We start from the raw sequence: 17,704 nt of genomic DNA on the forward strand, positions 1-17,704 counted from the left end.
TCGCACGTGATGCCGCGCATCTATAAAAGGCAAGAGCTACTCTCGAGTACTCAGTGTGAACCAAAGGGCTGTTTTCAATCTGAGAGTAACAATATGCTCCCATACGCACAAGCTACGCCTACGAGCAATAATTACATGTTGAGGGGGGCCTGGTAGCACTGGTAGCAGAGAAACTATGTGTCCTTTTGAAGCGATCGTAATGACTCAAGAGAACAGAATAATAGATCTAACCACCGCCAGAAAAAGTCGCTCAATCAACATCCTTGACACACAGCCTAATCGTACAGTCCCGACCGCGTTTCTTGAACCGATAACGCGACCCGCAATGGTTGAGCTTTTCGCGGTCAGTCAAAGTGAGGGTGACAGTAGTCTGTGATGGAAAAGTATGCTGAGATTTTCGTAAATCATGGCAAGTTCGTTCTATAGTTGAGGGGAGATGGTGGATAACAACTTAAACCCTTATGTACGCGTTTTTGGGAATCACGTGCGACTACCACGTCCGTCACGATCACGTACCCATACGCGTCGTGTGTTCCTCAACGGCCAACTCGACCATCACGATGTATCAACATCCTGCTGCAGCACTCTCAGAAGATTTTCATGACAGTATGGAAGTTGAGCAAGCTCTACGTGGCGATCACCAGCCCAGCATGCCTCATGATTCTTATTCGCAACCGCAATACCAGCCAGGTCAATATCTCGAAACCATACATACCGGGGAAACTCTTCAGCTAGAACAACCATCGCCACCAAGGAAAAATTTTGACCCACGGTTAGCGTGGCCACAGAACCCCTCGCATGAGTCGTTATCTTATTCGGACACTTGCGCACAGTCCTATCCCTCTTACGACTCTCATGACTCTCATGCCTCCCGTCACTACGAGGGAACTGTTGATCCATTTAATTATGACGCAGAGGCCTATACTTCTGGGGCCAATTTGCACTCATATCCCCGTTCAAGATCTCCGACACCCGCCGTCGACGACGAAGATTACTACATTATCGAAAATAACAGTTTTCACTATACTGGGGCTCAACGCGTTTATTCAAACTCAGAGAAGGAGGTCCTCAGTGGATCGGATATACATTACAACTACTATGACCCACCTCCATCGCATTCGTTTGAGGAAATGGACGTTTCTCAATCACCCCAGCCATCTGGTCAAGTAGAAACGCGTCATTTCGGTTCCGCCCCCGCTGGAAGGGTTGCACGGAGACACAATAGGAAGAAGGCAGTGAGGCTCAAAGATGGGAAGATCTTCTCGGAAGCCTTGCCTATTCCAGATAGGCTGGTGTTGCCACGGAAAGGAGAACTAGAGATGATGGAAACACAGTACACGGCAGTAACATGTGACCCTGATCACTTTGAGGCGGAAGGGTTTGTTTTGAGGCAGACTTACTTGGGTAGGAGAACAGAGTTGCTGATTGTCATCACGATGTACAACGTGCGTGCAGAGTCTATATCCATTCCAACTTTTCTGGAGTTTATATTTTCTTCATCAAGGAAGACGAAATTCTCTTTTGCCGTACACTATACGGTGTCATGAAAAATATACAACATCTCTGCACACGTAAAAATTCGCAGACCTGGGGTGCAGACGCGTGGAAAAAGGTATGGGTGTTATTTAATGTGTATGAAACGCACACATCGTGATTACGAGTGCAGGTTGTAGTGTGTATTGTCGCGGACGGTCGATTCAAAGTTCATCCAAGGGTTCTTGACTGCCTTGCACTTCTTGGAGTGTATCAACTTGGGCCTATGAAGAACACCGTTTTAGAAAGGGAAGTCGTGGCACATCTATTCGAATACACCACTTCATTCGGCCTCGATCCCAACTTACATTTCAAATACCCCGACAAGGGAATCGTGCCTACACAAGTTATCTTCTGCATAAAAGAGAAGAATCAGAAGAAGATCAATAGTCATCGGTGGGCGTTCAATGCTTTTGCGAGACAACTTCAGGTATGCATCTTTGATCGAACTGGGTCGTCCTGTTCATTCGGTCGTTCTCGTGAAGCCCAATGTCTGTATACTTCTCGACGTTGGCACACGACCAGGCCCGAAGAGCATCTACAGATTGTGGAAAGTTTTCGATACACACTCAAACGTGGCTGGCGCGTGCGGCGAGATATCCACTTATAAAGGCAAAAACTGGTCGCTTCTCCTCAATCCCTTAGGCAAGTACCCGTTCAGTCTATCTACCTTGCACGAATGGTGACTTAATGATGGCTGTTTATTTCTAGTCGCCGCTCAGAACTTTGAATACAAGATAAGTAGCATACTGGACAAACCAACCGAGAGTTTATTTGGTTATATTAGTGTCTTGGTAGGGCCCGTGATCGTTCAAAACTTGACATTATCACTCATTCGTCCAAGCCTGGAGCGTTCTCAGCGTACAGGTACATCGCCCTTCAAAACGACGAGAAAGGCATTGGTCCACTCGCTTCTTACTTCAAGGGTGAAGTTTTACATGGACGTGATACGGATATATTCACCTCCAACATGTGTACGTCTTTCTGATTAGCCTTTGGAGAGTTTTTCAATGCAGTGTGCCATTAGATCTCGCGGAGGATGTGAGTTTTACAATCGTCATCCTCTTCGAAGTTGATTTTGACATACTTTCAGCGTATCTTGTGTTTTGAACTTGTAGCTAAAGCCAACGCGGATTGGTAGATTTCATGTGATGCTCCTTTTTGATTTCAACTAACCCGTCCCTGTAGGGTTCTCAAATATGTCAAGGGAGCAGTGGGGGAAACTGATGTTCCGGACGCTCTACCAGAATTCATCGGTCAGAGAAGAAGATGGTTGAACGGGTCATTCTTCGCCGCAACCTACGCCATAGCACACGCTGGTAAAATTCTTCGTTCAGGGCACAGCGTCACCCGCAAATTCATGCTCATGGTCGAAACGGTCTATAACACGATAAATTTATGTTTCGCTTGGTTTGGCATTGTAAGTTGAGCTCCTGAGGATGATTCCACTACTGACCATAACTCAGGGAAATTTCTATTTGTTCTTTGTCAGGACATCTTCTTACCTTACTTGCCGTTTTTCGACTGATTTTGTCGCTATAGGTTGTATTAACATCATCTCTGGAATCTCCGTCCTTCAAATTACAGGGAATAGAATATCTCAACACAATTCTACAGGTCAAACTCACTCCTACTCGCCGTCATACATCAACACAAACCTAATTTACAGTATGCCTTGGTTTTAATGATCGCAGCTTGTTTCCTGTTCTGTATGGGAAATAAGCCTCGAGCGTGAGGTTTCTTTTCCTTCATCATAACGCTTGTCCCTTATGATCGTTCGTATTAGCTCGATTTGGAAATACAAATTCACCGTCATCTTTTTTAGTATCTTGATGATGTACATGGCATTCGCTTCTGTGATGTGCGCTATAGTGGCTACGGAACAAGGAGGAGCAGCCAACTCTGCGATGTTGTACAGTGTTATCATAACATACGGAAGTGGGTACTGTCACTTCCTATCCGATGCTTTTACGCTCAACTATTGGGCAGTGTATGCAACTGCCAGTATCCTTGCCCTCGATCCATGGCATATGATTACGAGCTTTGTGAGCTACATCCTGTTGTCTCCAACTTATATCAACGTGCTGAACATGTGGGTGATCATTAAATATCATCATGATCGTTGATTGACCCTGGCTTGCTTCTAGCTATGCCTTTTCCAACCTCGACGATGTGAGTTTAACGTTCTGAATTTCAACATTCCTGATAGTGCTCCCTCTCAGATTTCGTGGGGAACTAAACAAGACTCCGTTGTTGAACATGATCTGGGAGCAGTTGTTCAAAATGTTGGGTCCCGCGTTGTCAATGCTGAGTTTCCGGAAACGATGCCAGACGCAAATACACTATATGAAAATGCGATAACGAACCTGCGGAAGCGAAACGCCCCTTCTCCGAAGAAAGGAAAGGGTCAAATGCCCGTCGAAAAGGCTCGACTGACCAGTAATGCAGAGAAAGAACAAGCAGCGAAGGACTATTACGCTAATGTGCGAACCAATGTGAGTGGAGAAACAAGGACATATTGGCATTGTGACTGACTTCTCTCTTCAAGGTTTTACTTGCATGGGTGATCTCAAACGTAGGTTCTGCACAAGCTTGCCTCCTTTCGTCGCCTACGTTTTCTCTTTAGGTTCTTCTTATTGTAGTCATCCTCAAGGGTGCAGAGCCTTCGGGGACTTTCGACCAAGCAGAATCTTTCAATCGTACTAAGGGATACCTCATATTTATTCTCGTTTTCACCACGCTGAGTAACTTGACTGTGAGTCCGATGCGTCTTACGAGTTTGACCATTGCTGATTGTTACCTCTAGCGGTTTTGTGGATCTACACTATACCTGTTTGTCAGACTGATAGCGGGCTAGAGTAGGACGTTCCTTCATTCATGCTTTCAGATGGATACTATCTATCGCACGATCCATGCTACTACTTTATTTGTCAATATGTGGTTCCCCTCGCCCATAATACGTTTTCGCCCGGGGGACCTCTCGACCCAAACATTTCTCCCAACAAATCAATAGCTAAGTTGGCTAAGGTGCTGCAGGAAGACAATTTGAAAAGGGGTATAGATGATTTGAGGGTACTCTCCTTCCGGACATCGCTCAGAGTCAGGTCGGTTTCTTTTGAGATGTAAGTTGCAAGAGTGAAGAATATTGGTTTGATACACATTGTTAAGCACATTGGGCGGATAGATAAAGATTACAGTACAACAGTCGACGAGTCATCGCATAAAACAGTTGTTAGTTATGTAAACACCGACGCAAAAAGGAAGGCACATTCTGCAACTAGGAACCGTAAATCAAGTTATACAAGGTTCTTGCTGGTCGTGTCCGTACATTGAGACCAGATTGTGGACGCCTTGCCGCTCGACGAGCTGGCGATCGGGACGGTGACGAGGTGGATCGAAGGTGTTGTCGCCTGTCCTCGAGGCGTGAACGCATCGACGCTGGCGTGGAAGAGATAGTACCCAAAATCCTATCGGGACACTGTCCATGGATAGTCAAAGAAGCGAGACTGTCCAACAAGCCACTGCCATTCTCTGACTCGTCTCCATCCATATCAGATCCACCTATAACCGACCAATTCTCGTCCGAAAAAGCAGACGATATCGGTGTTGATGTCTCGATAATAGTCGATAGATGGGGCACTTCACGTTCATGATCCGACTCTGCCAAATCAGAGGGCGAGTCCAAATCCGAATGGAAGTCTGAATCTGAGGCAAATTGGGACGAAGTGTCGATGTCTGTTGCGGGTGGTGTATCTAATCCAATCGCAGCATTATGGTCTGGTCGTGTTACGTTTGGACGTAGCATGTAGGTGAGGCGCCTTCCGGAGACATCTTTACCTGTTGAACAAAATCACAATCAGCATCGGTAGTCAATATTATACAGGGCAAAAACGCACTGTAACTGACCACATTATGAAATCTTGCACAGCAGTGAACGACATAGCGGGCAAAAGGATCGCCTGCTGTATCCCAGACGAGCTGTAATGGTGTCCGAGAGACTTCAAGGACGGTGTGAGTGTTGCCTAGTGATCTTCCTGGTGACTGCAGAACGTCTTCATGGAGATTTGGCGCAACAACAGCCCCTCCAGCATCCAACCACGCCATGATCTCGGTTTCTATGTCCCCCACTAGAACTTCAGCACGGTACCCACATTTTCGCAAGTCTCTTCTCATTCCTTTCAAGCTCATAGAGAACCTCCCTGCGTTCGCAGACTTTGCATCGAGCTCTGGGGCAAGCCTGGAAGGCACCTTGGCAGAGCGAGAAAGATAAGGTGGTAGAGGTTCTGGAAAAGTGACTTTCACCGGCGTGGCTTCTATCAAATAGTCTTTTCTGGTCGCAGCCACAACATGGGGGTTGTCGATAAATTGAGCTAGTCCAGTGTTAATAATGTATTGGCCAAAGACTGTGAAGCCCTACAGCAACTGTAGAGTTGAAAGAATTCAGAACTAACCGTTCTCCTTCCTTCTCACCCATCGTCTTCCACCGTTCTCATCTCTTCTCGTCTTCTTGGGTATCCTGGGAGTGTCAGGCGGTGTAGCTTTGAAATGAGGTTCGTACAGATGAGCATAACGACTCGAGACCCCGGGATTGCGCAACAATGAGGGAAACGATAGCGGGATCGGAGCGTCCAGAGATAATTTCGGTTCGGCTTGCTGTCCTTCCATTATACTAATTGCGAGGCGCGAGAAGTTGATCCTCAATGTCAAGAAGTACAGAGGCGTAGCAGAAGTGATGCCGGAGTTTGAATGATTCTGACCACATTTGACTCAGTTACAAATATCTACAGACAGTACATGCGAAACGGTATACAAAACGATAGCTAATAATAGATAGTGACAACGATAGTAGTATATATACCTGACTATCTGTTAGATCTCCAGAAAATGCAACGTCCTTATAAACCTGGACTGGACCCAGTAGATCTTGCTACAGAAGTTACACGAGAACCGGTTGGTGCAACTGACGGAAGCCGCGAAGGAGCAACAGAGGTGCCTCGATGTTGATGCTGTTGTTCCCAGAGCTTCTCTTTGGAGCGCACTTCAATGTTTTCGAACGGGGCATCTTGAGAAACTCTGATACAATCCCGAGTGCTGAGCACCAACAACTCGAAGAAGAATGATGCAGCCGCACGGCGCGAAGCCTTAAAGGTGTGAGCTTGGTTCAAGCGACAAAGAAAGCATTGTAGTCTATACCTTGCTTGCCATTTTCTCAAAACTAAGGTATTTTCCCTCATCTTCACCATCCACTGGTCGGAGTTCCCTTCGGATAATCGAGAGAGCCTTCACCGTGTTCTTACTATAACCTTTGCCTTCGGTGTCTACGGCATCCTCTTCTTGAGTACTCTGCGTCTGATTCAGTGGGCGAGAATCGAATACAGCGATGTGGCACGATGCGTCAGCATAAGATTCTTCTCCCTCCTCCATTAGAGCGGTTTCGGGGCCAGGCGTGGACAATCTGCTCAGTGCTGACGGAGCAACCGACTTCGACCGTGCTCGATCCTCATCCACTACTAGATCAATTCCGGCGTCCCCGAATTCTGGTACGGTTAACTGAAAATCCTCGATTCCCATCGACTGATCAGGAAACTCCAGAGCGCCTGCAGGTCCAACACTTGCCCGTCCGAGAACATCACTGCCCATTGCAACACTGGGTGCAAGGCTACCTGCACGTCTCCCAATTTCCACATCTTCATTTTCGTTTACGCCCTCCTCCAGACGCGGTCTCTTGTTCGGACCCTTGTCTGGCGAGACTCCTCTGCGCTTAGCCGAGCCGCTGACCGGACGCATGAAAAGCTCAGAAAGTTCAGGTGCTAAACCGGGTGGAGCACCACACAAAAAAGTTCCGTTCGGGGTGATTTTGGTGGGTAAGAAGTGTGAGAGTGGGTCATTATGAATATCCATCAGTCTGATAACGACAGTAGATCGAGGAAGAAAGTGGGGTTCAGTCAAAATATCGCTTAGGTCTTTGTCCTGCTGATTACCCAAGCCGCCTCTACGTCGACCTGCTTTCGCACCTGGTCCCCCGTCTTGCAATTCAGTAACAGAATCAATCACTTGCTTCTTTTCTTTTAATTTCTTCTGGAGCTTGGAATTTTTTGGTGTCTCCTCCACCGGCAGCCCAATCTCAACTGGGGGCGGAGTTGGTGGGACATCGGAAAGTGGAGAGGCTGTGAGAGGAGTGGAAATGAGAGATGAGTTGAGACGAACGACTCAATGCCACGTACAAGCACGGGAAGGCGACCTAGTTTGACCAGGAGTCTTCTCCCCATCGGCGGGAAGAGCAAGGAGGCCTTCGACCGGAACCTCGTCAAACCCAACGCCAAAATCGCCCAGATCCAATCCATCAAGAGGCATATCTACTTCCATATCTGCGCCGAACTCATGCTCCGAGGGACCCCGACTTTTACTCCTATTTGACAACCAATCCAGGCCCATGCCACCAGCTTCCTCCATAAATTCGGCACCTATGGAATTACGGAAGGGGTCGGCATCTCGCCCAACACCAACGCTACCGTCGACGCTCATGGAATCTTGATTTTCCTCCCCTTGTTGATTAGGCCCATCACCAAAGTCGAGACCGAGGTCGATTTCAAAATCTTGAGAACCGATCCCGTCTGAAGGGCCAATGTCATAATTAACGTCAAAACCAAGAGGTTCGAATGTGTCTGTCGGAGGTAGGGTAATGTCATCTATGTGGGCCTGGTGCTGACCAACCGTGGTAAGCTGCCGTTCTTCAAAGTCTTGTTGCCTGTCGAGAATGATGCATTTGAGATACAAGATAGGGAGGTGAATATCGCTTTGAGAGCAAGAGGATTATAAAAGGATACGAACCAGTTGATATCGGGTATGAATAAGTCCAGGTCAGGAAAGTCGTTGCTCTGTATAGTGATCGCATTCCGGTTCGCAACGAGCTGCTCTTCGTTCATGTCTACAACACCTGGGCGAAATGCCTAGATATGGACCGTTCAGAAGGAGACGAGATATTAGAAGCCAGATAGCATACCAATTTGATCTTTAGAAGGGCTTCGTTGCAGTCATCGAGCAAGTATTTGGCTTTACGACTATAGATCCGCACGACCCCCAAAAGAAGTTGACCGCTAACTCTCAACGCCATGAACTCTACCTCCTCGCCCATAATCGCATCTAGAGACTAGAATATTGCCAAACGAACTTAAGAAGGTAAAGAGATAGCCGTACCTACGGACTCCGCTATATCTGTTTGCAGGGTCTGGGTTTTAGAGAGTTTCCGCTCCATGTGGGCTGCGAGCCATACTCTGCCGAGCGGCCCTCGCCGCGATTGGAAGACTTCTGAGTAGAACTAAAGGAGGACGTTGAGCATTGAGCCGATAGTTGGCGAATGTCCATACCATGAAGGTCAAGGGGAAAGAGGAAAGGTGTCGCGTCGCGTGCAGGTCCTCAAGTCGAACCGTCGTTTAGATTTGTCAGTGTTTGGTAACCACATGACGCGACTTTCTCAGGCTGCTCGAAACTGCTTTTTTTGAATTTATGCTTTCTTCCTCCTTCCGACGCGTTCCACGTCGTCCAGCCCCAAGATGTCGGCGTGCAGGTCGTTGTATTACGACTTCTAATACAGAAGGTGCCACCGAGGTACCGCCTCCTCTACGAATAAAACCATGGAGGAACAAACCGGATACCAGTTTTCAAAGGTCAACCAATGGCACTTCACTATCTCGTTACAATTTACGCCTCTCTATGGCAGCTACTAAATCTTACGTTTCTTCATGCTTTGAGACCTTGTCGGAAATGAAAGAAAATAATGTCAAACCCGACCTTTCGACCTACCACCCTATCCTCCAAGTACTTGCCAATATCCGTGCAGAAACGGAGGCGTTGGCAGTCTATGATGATATGCTTTCTAACGGCATTCAACTTGATATTCATGCTTATAATCTTTTACTTGATGTGCGCGTTTCTTTTACATCTTCACGCCGTTTTATCTGTATCCCCACACTGAGTTGTCATTCAGGCTATTCAACACAGGTCTTCAGGTGAAACATGGTCAATTCTCCATGACATGAGAAAGCAGTCAATCAATCCTAATTCTGGCACATACTCCAAAATTATCCGAATATTCACGGCCGCCCAAAACTTAGAAACGTCATTGGTTCACTTGCAGGAAATGCGGAGGAAAGGTGTCGAGCCCGAGTTTGAGACAGTACAAGATGTCGTGGATCTCGCAGCAAAACAGGGTCATCCACGCCTCGCTCTAGATTTGATTGACAGTCTTAAGCATGTCCTAGTGCGGGATATCGGATTGAATGTTTGGAAGAACTGCCTAAAGGCGTCTGCTAATATCCTTTGGGTATGTGCCACTCCCTCCTTATAATTTCAGACAATAATCATGTTCCGCAGAAAGACGGCACTCTCAAGTCCTGGGAAGCTGTTGTTAAGGATGAGGCATTTGAGCCCGATGAGAGCCTTTGCGTTTCTGTGCTCCACGTTGCGGGACATCATGGCCTGCCTGACCTATCGGCCAGCGTTCTCGCTGTCTTAAAAAAATCCGAAATTCCTTGGAACGAACCTCATTTTGCTTCCTTAATTGAAGCTTTCACGTGTAATGGCCAAATTTCTGAAGCATTCACTACCCTCAACCTTATGCAGTCTAACAACATCTCCATTTCACCGACCACCTTATCACCCCTTGTCGAGGCGATCAAGAAGGACGAAGATTCATTGGATGCTGCTTGGTCTATTGTCGAGAATCTTCCGAAGGCTCATATCGCTGCTTTGAACACAGTTATCAGAGCCGCAGGTGCTCTTGGTGACTTGCAACGCGCTGTTGGCGCCTACAAGTCTGCAACCGATATGAATGTAGAACCAAACCTCGATACCTTCCATTCTCTTCTCGAAGCAGCTTTGACTGCACGACGTCCGCTTGGCGACATAATCATGGAGGATATGAAAGCGGCTTCTATTGATCCGGACCAACGGATATTTGAGCTGCTGATCGACCTCTCATTGACCCAGGAATCTTATGAAGATGCTTTTTACCACCTGGAAGAGATGAAAGCTGCTGGATTTACTCCTCAACAGTCAACTTATGAATCCATTGTACGGAAGTGTGCGTTGAATGGTGACGAACGGTATACCATTGCATTAGACGAGATGAAGGAGAAGGGCCATGTGCCATCGGGACCATTCCAGCGGGAGGTGTTGTCAGCTTACAAAAACGTGTCCCTACAACAACCTGACGCTCCCAGTACCTCTTTCTCCTCTCATGGCCGCGGTGTACTGGACGGCTCGGCTCAAAGATTCATTGAGGCAGGGGGGTTGGTTTAGTCCACATATGATAATTACTGTGTCCATCCGAAAATACACACAAGAGATCGAGAGGCGCTGAGTCGTATTAGGTAGGAATGGGAACAGGGACATCCATTTTGTCATCCACGTTCAGTGCAACGACAAATCTGCTCACGAGGTTATACCCACCGGTGGTCGCGGTAGCCTCTACCATCTGTTGATCGTTCAGAAATTTGCGAAGACCGTTAAATACGTCGTCGGGCACGCGAACGGCCTTCGTTATCCAGTCTGCAAAGAGCATCGCAGCAGCCAACTGTTCTCCCAATACATTCCTGACGTCCTTTTCGCTGGAAAAAGGCGGCGTAAAACGAATCACACGAAGATGATCAGTACTGAGACCAGCGGAGCGTCCCACAGGCTCATGCTGAATCCTGAGTACAATCAAAATGTCCGTGTAGTAAGCCCACACAGGAGAAAGACAGTGGGAAGACTTGCCACTCGTACGAGGCCTCATTGAGAACGGCAATCCTGAGAATCTAAAAGGAGTTATCACTGAGCCTCCACGAGCGAAAAAGAGGCGATAGACTGTACTCACAAACAACTCTCTCATGGTTGGTGGCAACGTATTATTGTCTCGAATGATTCCGAACAAGTCATCCCAACCAGATGCGACCAGACGCGCGTTGAGTCTGGAATATTCATAATCAAGTACTTTTTCAACTCGTTATTCTCCATTTCAGAATTAAAGGACACCGACAAAACTCCATCCAGGTCTAGTAGAGTCCCATTCACCCGCCTGGACCGAATGTGGTCTGCGATCTATGTTCGGCGGTTTTTTAGAACTTGGTAGTACAAGATGCAAGTAAAGACGACGTACTGGGTCTGTTCCTGGTGGTGGGAAAATGTATGGGACACGGGCAGGCAGGTCATCGTCTCTTTTGGCGTGTGCAGCATGCCCGCGAGAGGATACCGACGCGCCGAGTGCGCTAATATGGAAGAGAAAAAAGAGGACAACGATCACTGTGCTGCTTCCGAGAATCATTGGCACGTAGATTTCGGAGGGGTTAGAACAATAGCCCAAAAATGAGCACATTATATAGGCTTTCGAGGTACACATGTGATGCATGACATCCACTCTCATTCTCTTCCCACCAGTGAACGTGGGTAAGGGTAGAACAAACTAGCGACGAGTTTCCCAAGTATGCGAACATAGAACAGAAGCTGACTCAGTACTTGAGAGATTTGAGAATAGCGCAAGGAGAATGACTGTGGTATTGGTGACTAGCCAGGTAGCATGAGTACAGGTGTAGATGACTTTGAGCGAGTAGCGTGCAATTAGTATAGGCATTGACAGAATCAAGACTTCGACTGTCGGCGACTACAACCACAAGGTAAAATTAGTAAACATACCCTATATCATCATAAATCAGTGACATACAAACTCACAAACTTCACATTTGCGAGCGCCGCACTCAGCAGCTTTTTTGAAAATACTCCCTGCTCGATCGCCCTCAGAGCAGTAAAGGTCAATATCGATCAAAGAGACACGATAGACAACGTGGACTCGCGCAAAACGTCAGGTCTAATACCAGTAAGTGGATTGTGGGCATCGAAATGTGTGAAGTAGGGGGGGAGTTCGGCACTGGAGGCAAGTCTGAATTAGTGGCGATTATTCTCGAGCAGTCTTGAGCTATGTAGTGTGTAGCATATCGAGCAAAGCATCACCTCTTGGTATATAGAAACCATACGTGGATATACCAGCTGTTCTTCTCGGTGGGTTTAGCGAATTCAACACAGCCTTGATTGTCATTGTAAGAGGTGTCGATTGTTGGAAACCGTGTCAGGGTATTTATACGTTGAAGGCCTCGAACGGAGTACTAGGTAAAGGGAACAGGAACCGTATACAACGACGCGAGATTAAGTGTGTCGACGTAAACACTTAGAGAGCGTTCATCGACTATGGCCAAGAGATTTTCGGGGTCGAGGGTACTTTCTAGTATGTCTATTGAGGTCAACGGCCTATGGGGCTCAAGGGTCATAACGCTAACCAAGTGGCACAGCTAACAGGCATATGAGAAATGTTCGCGACGATGAGGGTCGGTCGCAAGCTCCGATTGAGGTGATTTGAATGCTGTCACGACCTCGACTTGTGGGAGAAACCACCGAGGCAGAATCGGCGGTCATAGCGACGCGTTATTCTCATTCCGAAATATACTTATGAGATGTGTTAATCGATCGAGGACTGAGTACCACGCACAATCGCGGTTTGCTGGTCTACATAATCCACACGTCTGACTCCGAGGTGCGTTGGATCTTGAAAGGTTCCCCAGTTCCAGAAATGGTAGCATATCCCATGTATGTGTCTTGCAGGTATAAAGAGTTTTGAGCAGAGAAACTGAGAGAAGTATGAACTTGGGCAGATACAGATAGATCTGTGAAACAGCTCCTAAGTAGTGAATGGAACTTCATACTCTCGCGTTTTTGTATCCTAGTATAACAGATGGATTTTGAGTAGTATCTCTACTCTCCCAACATGATCTGACTGTTGAAGGAGAGTCGTATTGGTGCTCGGGGCCATGCCATTGGGAGAATTTAAGGTGATCTAAAACAGTAATAGGTACCTGCAATTGGGTGGTAAGGAAAAAGATTGAAGATGGCAGTCGCCTTATGAGGAACCTCTTTCAAGTTCAGTTTCAAACTCCGTTTCAACATGCATTGTCGATTATCACAAGCTTCATGTCTCCCCGCAACCTCAAAGTACCATCGTCGACCGGGACAGTTCCTCGTGTTGACCTCAAACAGCCTCTCAAACACATCAACCACTCTTCCCAGACTCGCTGCTTAAAAACTGGTGATCTCATTCAGTTTTATGGCCATCACATGGTTTGGGATGAGCACTGTGTTTCCGAAGATGTTGTTATCAAGCAAGCCCCTCCTTTACTCCAGAGAGTTCTCTAGGACGCTTATATCACTTTGATAGGTGGAGACTAGAAGGCGACCCGTTATGCGATGCCGCCTTGGTCCATCTCTTGTCAAATACTTCTTCCGATGGTATTTCGGATATGTACCATAAACTACAAACCTTTGTCTCCAAGCTTGATGTCCACGACAACGCGTCGCCCGCCAGCACGTTCTGGAAATCTATCATCGACACACCTCCCAGTGATTTACGTGTAACTGACGGAGAGTTTCAACGTGGACGAGCGCTTTTCTTGGATAACAGCGTCCAAATAAGTCAGTCATTACTTTTCTTTAGTCTAGCAGGCGGATTTGCAAGGTTTGGTGTCTCAGCCATTGTTGCTTTCACCCAGTACACTGATGCGCTTTCTTAGTCCCCGGATTGTCCGGACTCTCGAAGCTGTCTCTTATCTGGTTCCTTCCCCCGAGAAAAAGCTGTCGTCCGCCTCCAAAGACAGGACCTATCGTCGGCTTTTAGAGACATTTCAGTTTGTCTTGGATGTCATGAAGTGTTTTGCTCCTGAATCCGATCTCGATGGCGCAACTCATATTCTCCCAGGGGGTGAAGGATGGAAAAGCATCATTCGTGTCAGAATGCTCCATGGAATAGCGAGAGCCAGGGTACAAGCAAAAGTTTATCATGAACCAGATGTCCCTCGGAGTCTGAATGACGTTCCAATTAGTCAGGAAGACATAAGCGCCACGCAAGTCCACTTCCCTCGTCTTTTCATCCCCCACCCTTCTGGTCCTTGACTATTTTTACAGACTGGCATCGTTCTCGACTGCCTCATTATGGACTCTTTCTGAACTCGGCCTGGTACCCACTCGTGAAGATGCCCAAGCTTTTCTCGCCATTTGGAGGCACGTCGGGTTCTACCTGGGTGTCTCTCCCACCATCTTGAGGCGTTACTTCTCTGATGTTGATGTCTCAGACAAATTTTTGGCTTCGATGGTTATCCACTTGTTTTCTCCCGATACTGACGACGACACTTCCTTCCATGCTCCAACCATGCCGATTCTTATCGCTACGGCCGGCCGACCCCCTTTGTATCATACGCCAGAGTGGAATTGCGCGGTTGCACATCGGTTATTGGGACACGACTTGGCGACGTATCTCAAAATACCCGAGCCACTTTGGAGTATGAGAATTAGAGTTTGGGCAGTCTTGGTGTCTGAGGCCATTCCTGTACATTTTGGCAGACTCTATGGCCGGATCATTAGGTATGGATGGCTGGAAAAAAGAAGGTCGGTTTACGCTATTGTTATGCCCATGGTGTTAAGGACCAATCTGGGGATGAGAAGAACGAAATTCAGGCCCGGAGGCGATGTTAGTCCGCTTCGATGGGAAGATGAGAGCATTGTACCAGATAGAGACGGAGCACGAAAAGCTAGAAAAATGTTTCGAGAAGTGATCTTGGAAATGGTTTGCGTGCTGCTCGCCGTGTCTGCACTAAGTATTTATGCTGGATGGAAAATATCCCATTTTATATCTATCCACATATTATGATGCCGTTCCCCCGACTTACAGTTTAAGGACACTTTGACGCCACAATCACTGGATTCTACTAGACTTCACTACGCTTTACATTCATGTACATTCGACTGCGAGACATTGTCTCGATTCTTTGCCAATACTATATTTTAGCCAACAATATACAGGAGGCCCAGGTCGCTTCAATCCAGTATTTCAAAGAAGATTCGGCTTTCCCAAACATCTGCGACTTTAGGCTAACCGACGAGTTCACTGAACCTCGAGCAACCTTTCCACCACATTCACACGTCCAACGAGACGAAGGTACACGAAGAATCACAAAGGAAACCTTCATGCAATTGGGTGAGCAAAGCCGAGGATCAAATTTAAAACCAGAATTTCGTTGATCCCCGATCGTTAGATTACCTCGCCATGTACCAAGTTTCGCAAATCTAACTTCAACTTCTCTCTTTCTAACCATCATGTTCAAACTATCCTTAATTCTCTCGTTTTATTTCACTTATATTCCACCTTCTTCCGCAAATATTGGATACATTCTACCCATCAGCCGTCGTTCCGTCAATTACCCAGATGAAAATCGCGATTTCGATCTCGGTTTCGCCGTCTGTTTGCATTGTTATTCTTTGCATTTCGACCCACTGATCTAGCTTGTACAAAGAGAACTGAACTCAAAGGCGTCATTCGAAAGTACACAGCTATACAACAGCGAGGTCTACTTCTCAATACAGACAATGACATTTCAGACTTTGTCCATGATAACTACCCCGATGTCGATATTATCGTTGACAAGGCTTTTTCAGCTGGAAATTTCGATGAAGTCATTCAGACCGCCGAAGCAATAGCCCCTACTTTCGACACTTTACCTCTTGTTGACCAGATTGAGGAAGGACTGGACTTGGTTTACTATGGGGAAGTTCAGATCGGCACACCTACACAGACGTTCAGCCTTGATATCGATACGGGCTCGGCGGACCTTTGGGTTCCTTGCGACTGTGCTCGTTGCCAGTCAAGGCAGTATAATCCAGGCAAGAGTTCAACTTACCGCCAGAAGGACGATGCATTCGACGTCGTATATGTCAGTTCTCGAGCTTTGACGTATTAGTACCGAACGAACAAAGACTGATCATGACTGCTGTTAGGGGACCGGCTGGGTTCATGGGAGGACGGTTATCGACAGAGTGAGCATAGCGGGAGTTACAATCGACAATCAGACCTTTGGAACTATCAGCCATGAAAGTGCCGATTTCCGGGCATATTCTAATGATGGGATTCTCGGTCTAGCGTTTTCTACCATTGCCCAGTGCCACGAGCATACAATTATGGAGAATGCTATTTTACAGAAGCAAGTCAACGTCCCCATATTCTCTGTGCACCTTGAACGAGGTCGCGAAAATGGATCGGAGGTAACGTGCATACATCTCATCTCTCCCGCTCCCGATCTAAATCTTCTGGATATCAAAGTTGTGTATAGGTTGTTTTCATCCTTCCAAAGCCATAGGTTCTCCCTCATGGAACAGGGTCATTGATCGAGTACGTGTCTGTAACCTTGAAACCATGAAATCGATACTCAAGCGTTATTAGACATACTGGTCTATATCCTTGAACGCGTTCGTGGTTTCTGGCTACTGGAACGTGTTTGCAACGAAGATGTCCGCCGTACGTCGACAGGTTGTCTCTCCTCAGGCCATACAAGTGCTCAATTGCCAATCAAACTCCGAAGGTCATCGATACCGGAACCACTCTTATTTATCTTCCCGGCGATGCAGCCAATCAATTGTACTCAAAGGTCATCATTTTCTTATCTTTATGTGTGCCTCTTCAAGCCGTTGTCCTGAATCCTAGATTCCTGGTGCAAAGCGTGCCACTGATTATGGTGCAGGTTAGATCTATGTATTTTGATTTCCTTGACCATTTAATCCCCCCCTCCCACAACCAGGGTTCTACAGCTACCCTTGCAAAGACGCCTTCGGTGTGGAGTTTGTTTTCGACGATCGACCATTGTCAATTCACCCGGATGATTTCAATCAAGGTGAATTCAGCTTCAGCCCCCGTTCACGCGTAAGATCTAACATGATTTTTAGGAATGACCAGCTCCGATCCTAGGTATGTATTGTCATGGTTTCCTTCCCTTGCTGCGTTAAACGTCGTGTCCTGCAATAGTCAATGTATTGGGGGTATTATCGCGATTACGGATTCTTCATGGCCGTCAGACCTGGCCATCATAGGTATCTTGTCAAACGATCCTATCCTTGTTACCCATATTGACGCGTTTTGTTGTGTAGGCGATGAATTTTTGAAGTCATGTATGTATCCTTCAATGCACTAGATGCAGCGCCTGACAACGATACGTGGCTTTTCAAGGGTATTCTACATACGATTACTCCTCCGGTGGACGAGTGGGCTTCTCTCCTAGTATAAATAATCACTTCCTTCGATCGTGAAGCTTTAACACTACGATAT

At 46.9% G+C, this 17,704-nt stretch overlaps 9 protein-coding genes across 9 annotated transcripts; 6 read left to right on the forward strand and 3 right to left on the reverse strand.

Annotated features, from left to right (window-relative positions):
- The first annotated feature begins 536 nt into the window (after window positions 1-536).
- E1B28_000758 (uncharacterized protein) lies at window positions 537-4,534 on the forward strand. Its single transcript, XM_043146622.1, has 19 exons — window positions 537-1,445; window positions 1,505-1,612; window positions 1,667-1,963; window positions 2,019-2,178; window positions 2,245-2,327; window positions 2,378-2,507; window positions 2,561-2,574; window positions 2,627-2,670; window positions 2,722-2,953; window positions 3,000-3,020; window positions 3,076-3,150; window positions 3,203-3,264; window positions 3,320-3,471; window positions 3,523-3,625; window positions 3,681-3,705; window positions 3,756-4,028; window positions 4,082-4,108; window positions 4,160-4,288; window positions 4,340-4,534. Exons 1-19 carry the CDS (start codon window positions 561-563, stop codon window positions 4,388-4,390), a joined length of 2,871 nt encoding a protein of 956 aa, XP_043015325.1. The 5' UTR covers window positions 537-560; the 3' UTR covers window positions 4,391-4,534.
- A 276-nt stretch (window positions 4,535-4,810) lies between these two features.
- E1B28_000759 (uncharacterized protein) lies at window positions 4,811-6,198 on the reverse strand (the record flags this gene model as incomplete). Its single annotated transcript, XM_043146623.1, has 3 exons — window positions 4,811-5,370; window positions 5,430-5,903; window positions 5,985-6,198. The coding sequence occupies 3 exons, from the start codon at window positions 6,196-6,198 to the stop codon at window positions 4,811-4,813; spliced, it is 1,248 nt and encodes a 415-aa protein (XP_043015326.1).
- Window positions 6,199-6,428: 230 nt separating this feature from the next.
- Window positions 6,429-8,903, reverse strand: E1B28_000760 (uncharacterized protein; the record flags this gene model as incomplete). The annotated part of the gene is made up of 7 exons (XM_043146624.1): window positions 6,429-6,674; window positions 6,727-7,700; window positions 7,758-8,281; window positions 8,365-8,483; window positions 8,537-8,676; window positions 8,731-8,851; window positions 8,901-8,903. The coding sequence occupies 7 exons, from the start codon at window positions 8,901-8,903 to the stop codon at window positions 6,429-6,431; spliced, it is 2,127 nt and encodes a 708-aa protein (XP_043015327.1).
- A 136-nt stretch (window positions 8,904-9,039) lies between these two features.
- E1B28_000761 (uncharacterized protein) lies at window positions 9,040-10,833 on the forward strand (the record flags this gene model as incomplete). The annotated part of the gene is made up of 3 exons (XM_043146625.1): window positions 9,040-9,456; window positions 9,521-9,856; window positions 9,907-10,833. The coding sequence occupies 3 exons, from the start codon at window positions 9,040-9,042 to the stop codon at window positions 10,831-10,833; spliced, it is 1,680 nt and encodes a 559-aa protein (XP_043015328.1).
- A 67-nt stretch (window positions 10,834-10,900) lies between these two features.
- E1B28_000762 (uncharacterized protein) lies at window positions 10,901-11,836 on the reverse strand (the record flags this gene model as incomplete). Its single annotated transcript, XM_043146626.1, has 5 exons — window positions 10,901-11,225; window positions 11,290-11,330; window positions 11,390-11,483; window positions 11,552-11,613; window positions 11,672-11,836. The coding sequence occupies 5 exons, from the start codon at window positions 11,834-11,836 to the stop codon at window positions 10,901-10,903; spliced, it is 687 nt and encodes a 228-aa protein (XP_043015329.1).
- Window positions 11,837-13,530: 1,694 nt separating this feature from the next.
- Window positions 13,531-13,752, forward strand: E1B28_000763 (uncharacterized protein; the record flags this gene model as incomplete). The annotated part of the gene is made up of 1 exon (XM_043146627.1): window positions 13,531-13,752. The coding sequence occupies one exon, from the start codon at window positions 13,531-13,533 to the stop codon at window positions 13,750-13,752; it is 222 nt and encodes a 73-aa protein (XP_043015330.1).
- Window positions 13,753-13,856: 104 nt separating this feature from the next.
- On the forward strand, window positions 13,857-14,505 carry E1B28_000764 (uncharacterized protein; the record flags this gene model as incomplete). Its single annotated transcript, XM_043146628.1, has 2 exons — window positions 13,857-14,071; window positions 14,127-14,505. 2 exons carry the CDS (start codon window positions 13,857-13,859, stop codon window positions 14,503-14,505), a joined length of 594 nt encoding a protein of 197 aa, XP_043015331.1.
- A 256-nt stretch (window positions 14,506-14,761) lies between these two features.
- On the forward strand, window positions 14,762-15,679 carry E1B28_000765 (uncharacterized protein; the record flags this gene model as incomplete). Its single annotated transcript, XM_043146629.1, has 3 exons — window positions 14,762-15,206; window positions 15,398-15,586; window positions 15,645-15,679. The coding sequence occupies 3 exons, from the start codon at window positions 14,762-14,764 to the stop codon at window positions 15,677-15,679; spliced, it is 669 nt and encodes a 222-aa protein (XP_043015332.1).
- A 26-nt stretch (window positions 15,680-15,705) lies between these two features.
- Window positions 15,706-17,685, forward strand: E1B28_000766 (uncharacterized protein; the record flags this gene model as incomplete). The annotated part of the gene is made up of 12 exons (XM_043146630.1): window positions 15,706-15,846; window positions 15,903-16,319; window positions 16,384-16,647; window positions 16,706-16,774; window positions 16,826-16,900; window positions 16,965-17,030; window positions 17,087-17,123; window positions 17,181-17,273; window positions 17,326-17,347; window positions 17,405-17,469; window positions 17,527-17,547; window positions 17,606-17,685. The coding sequence occupies 12 exons, from the start codon at window positions 15,706-15,708 to the stop codon at window positions 17,683-17,685; spliced, it is 1,350 nt and encodes a 449-aa protein (XP_043015333.1).
- Window positions 17,686-17,704: the final 19 nt, after the last annotated feature.

This window comes from Marasmius oreades, chromosome 1 (genome assembly GCF_018924745.1).
Source record: "Marasmius oreades isolate 03SP1 chromosome 1, whole genome shotgun sequence".
Classification (NCBI taxonomy): domain Eukaryota; kingdom Fungi; phylum Basidiomycota; class Agaricomycetes; order Agaricales; family Marasmiaceae; genus Marasmius; species Marasmius oreades.

What these genes read in the sequence shown, in the direction of transcription:
- E1B28_000758 (XM_043146622.1), top strand. Translation starts at nt 561, where the DNA reads ATGTATCAACATCCTGCTGCAGCACTCTCAGAAGATTTTCATGACAGT. An exon ending in CCTTTTCCAACCTCGACGAT is followed by an intron (nt 3,706 to 3,755) that starts GTGAGTTTAACG and finishes GCTCCCTCTCAG; the next exon opens with ATTTCGTGGGGAACTAAACA. An exon ending in TTGCATGGGTGATCTCAAAC is followed by an intron (nt 4,109 to 4,159) that starts GTAGGTTCTGCA and finishes TTTTCTCTTTAG; the next exon opens with GTTCTTCTTATTGTAGTCAT.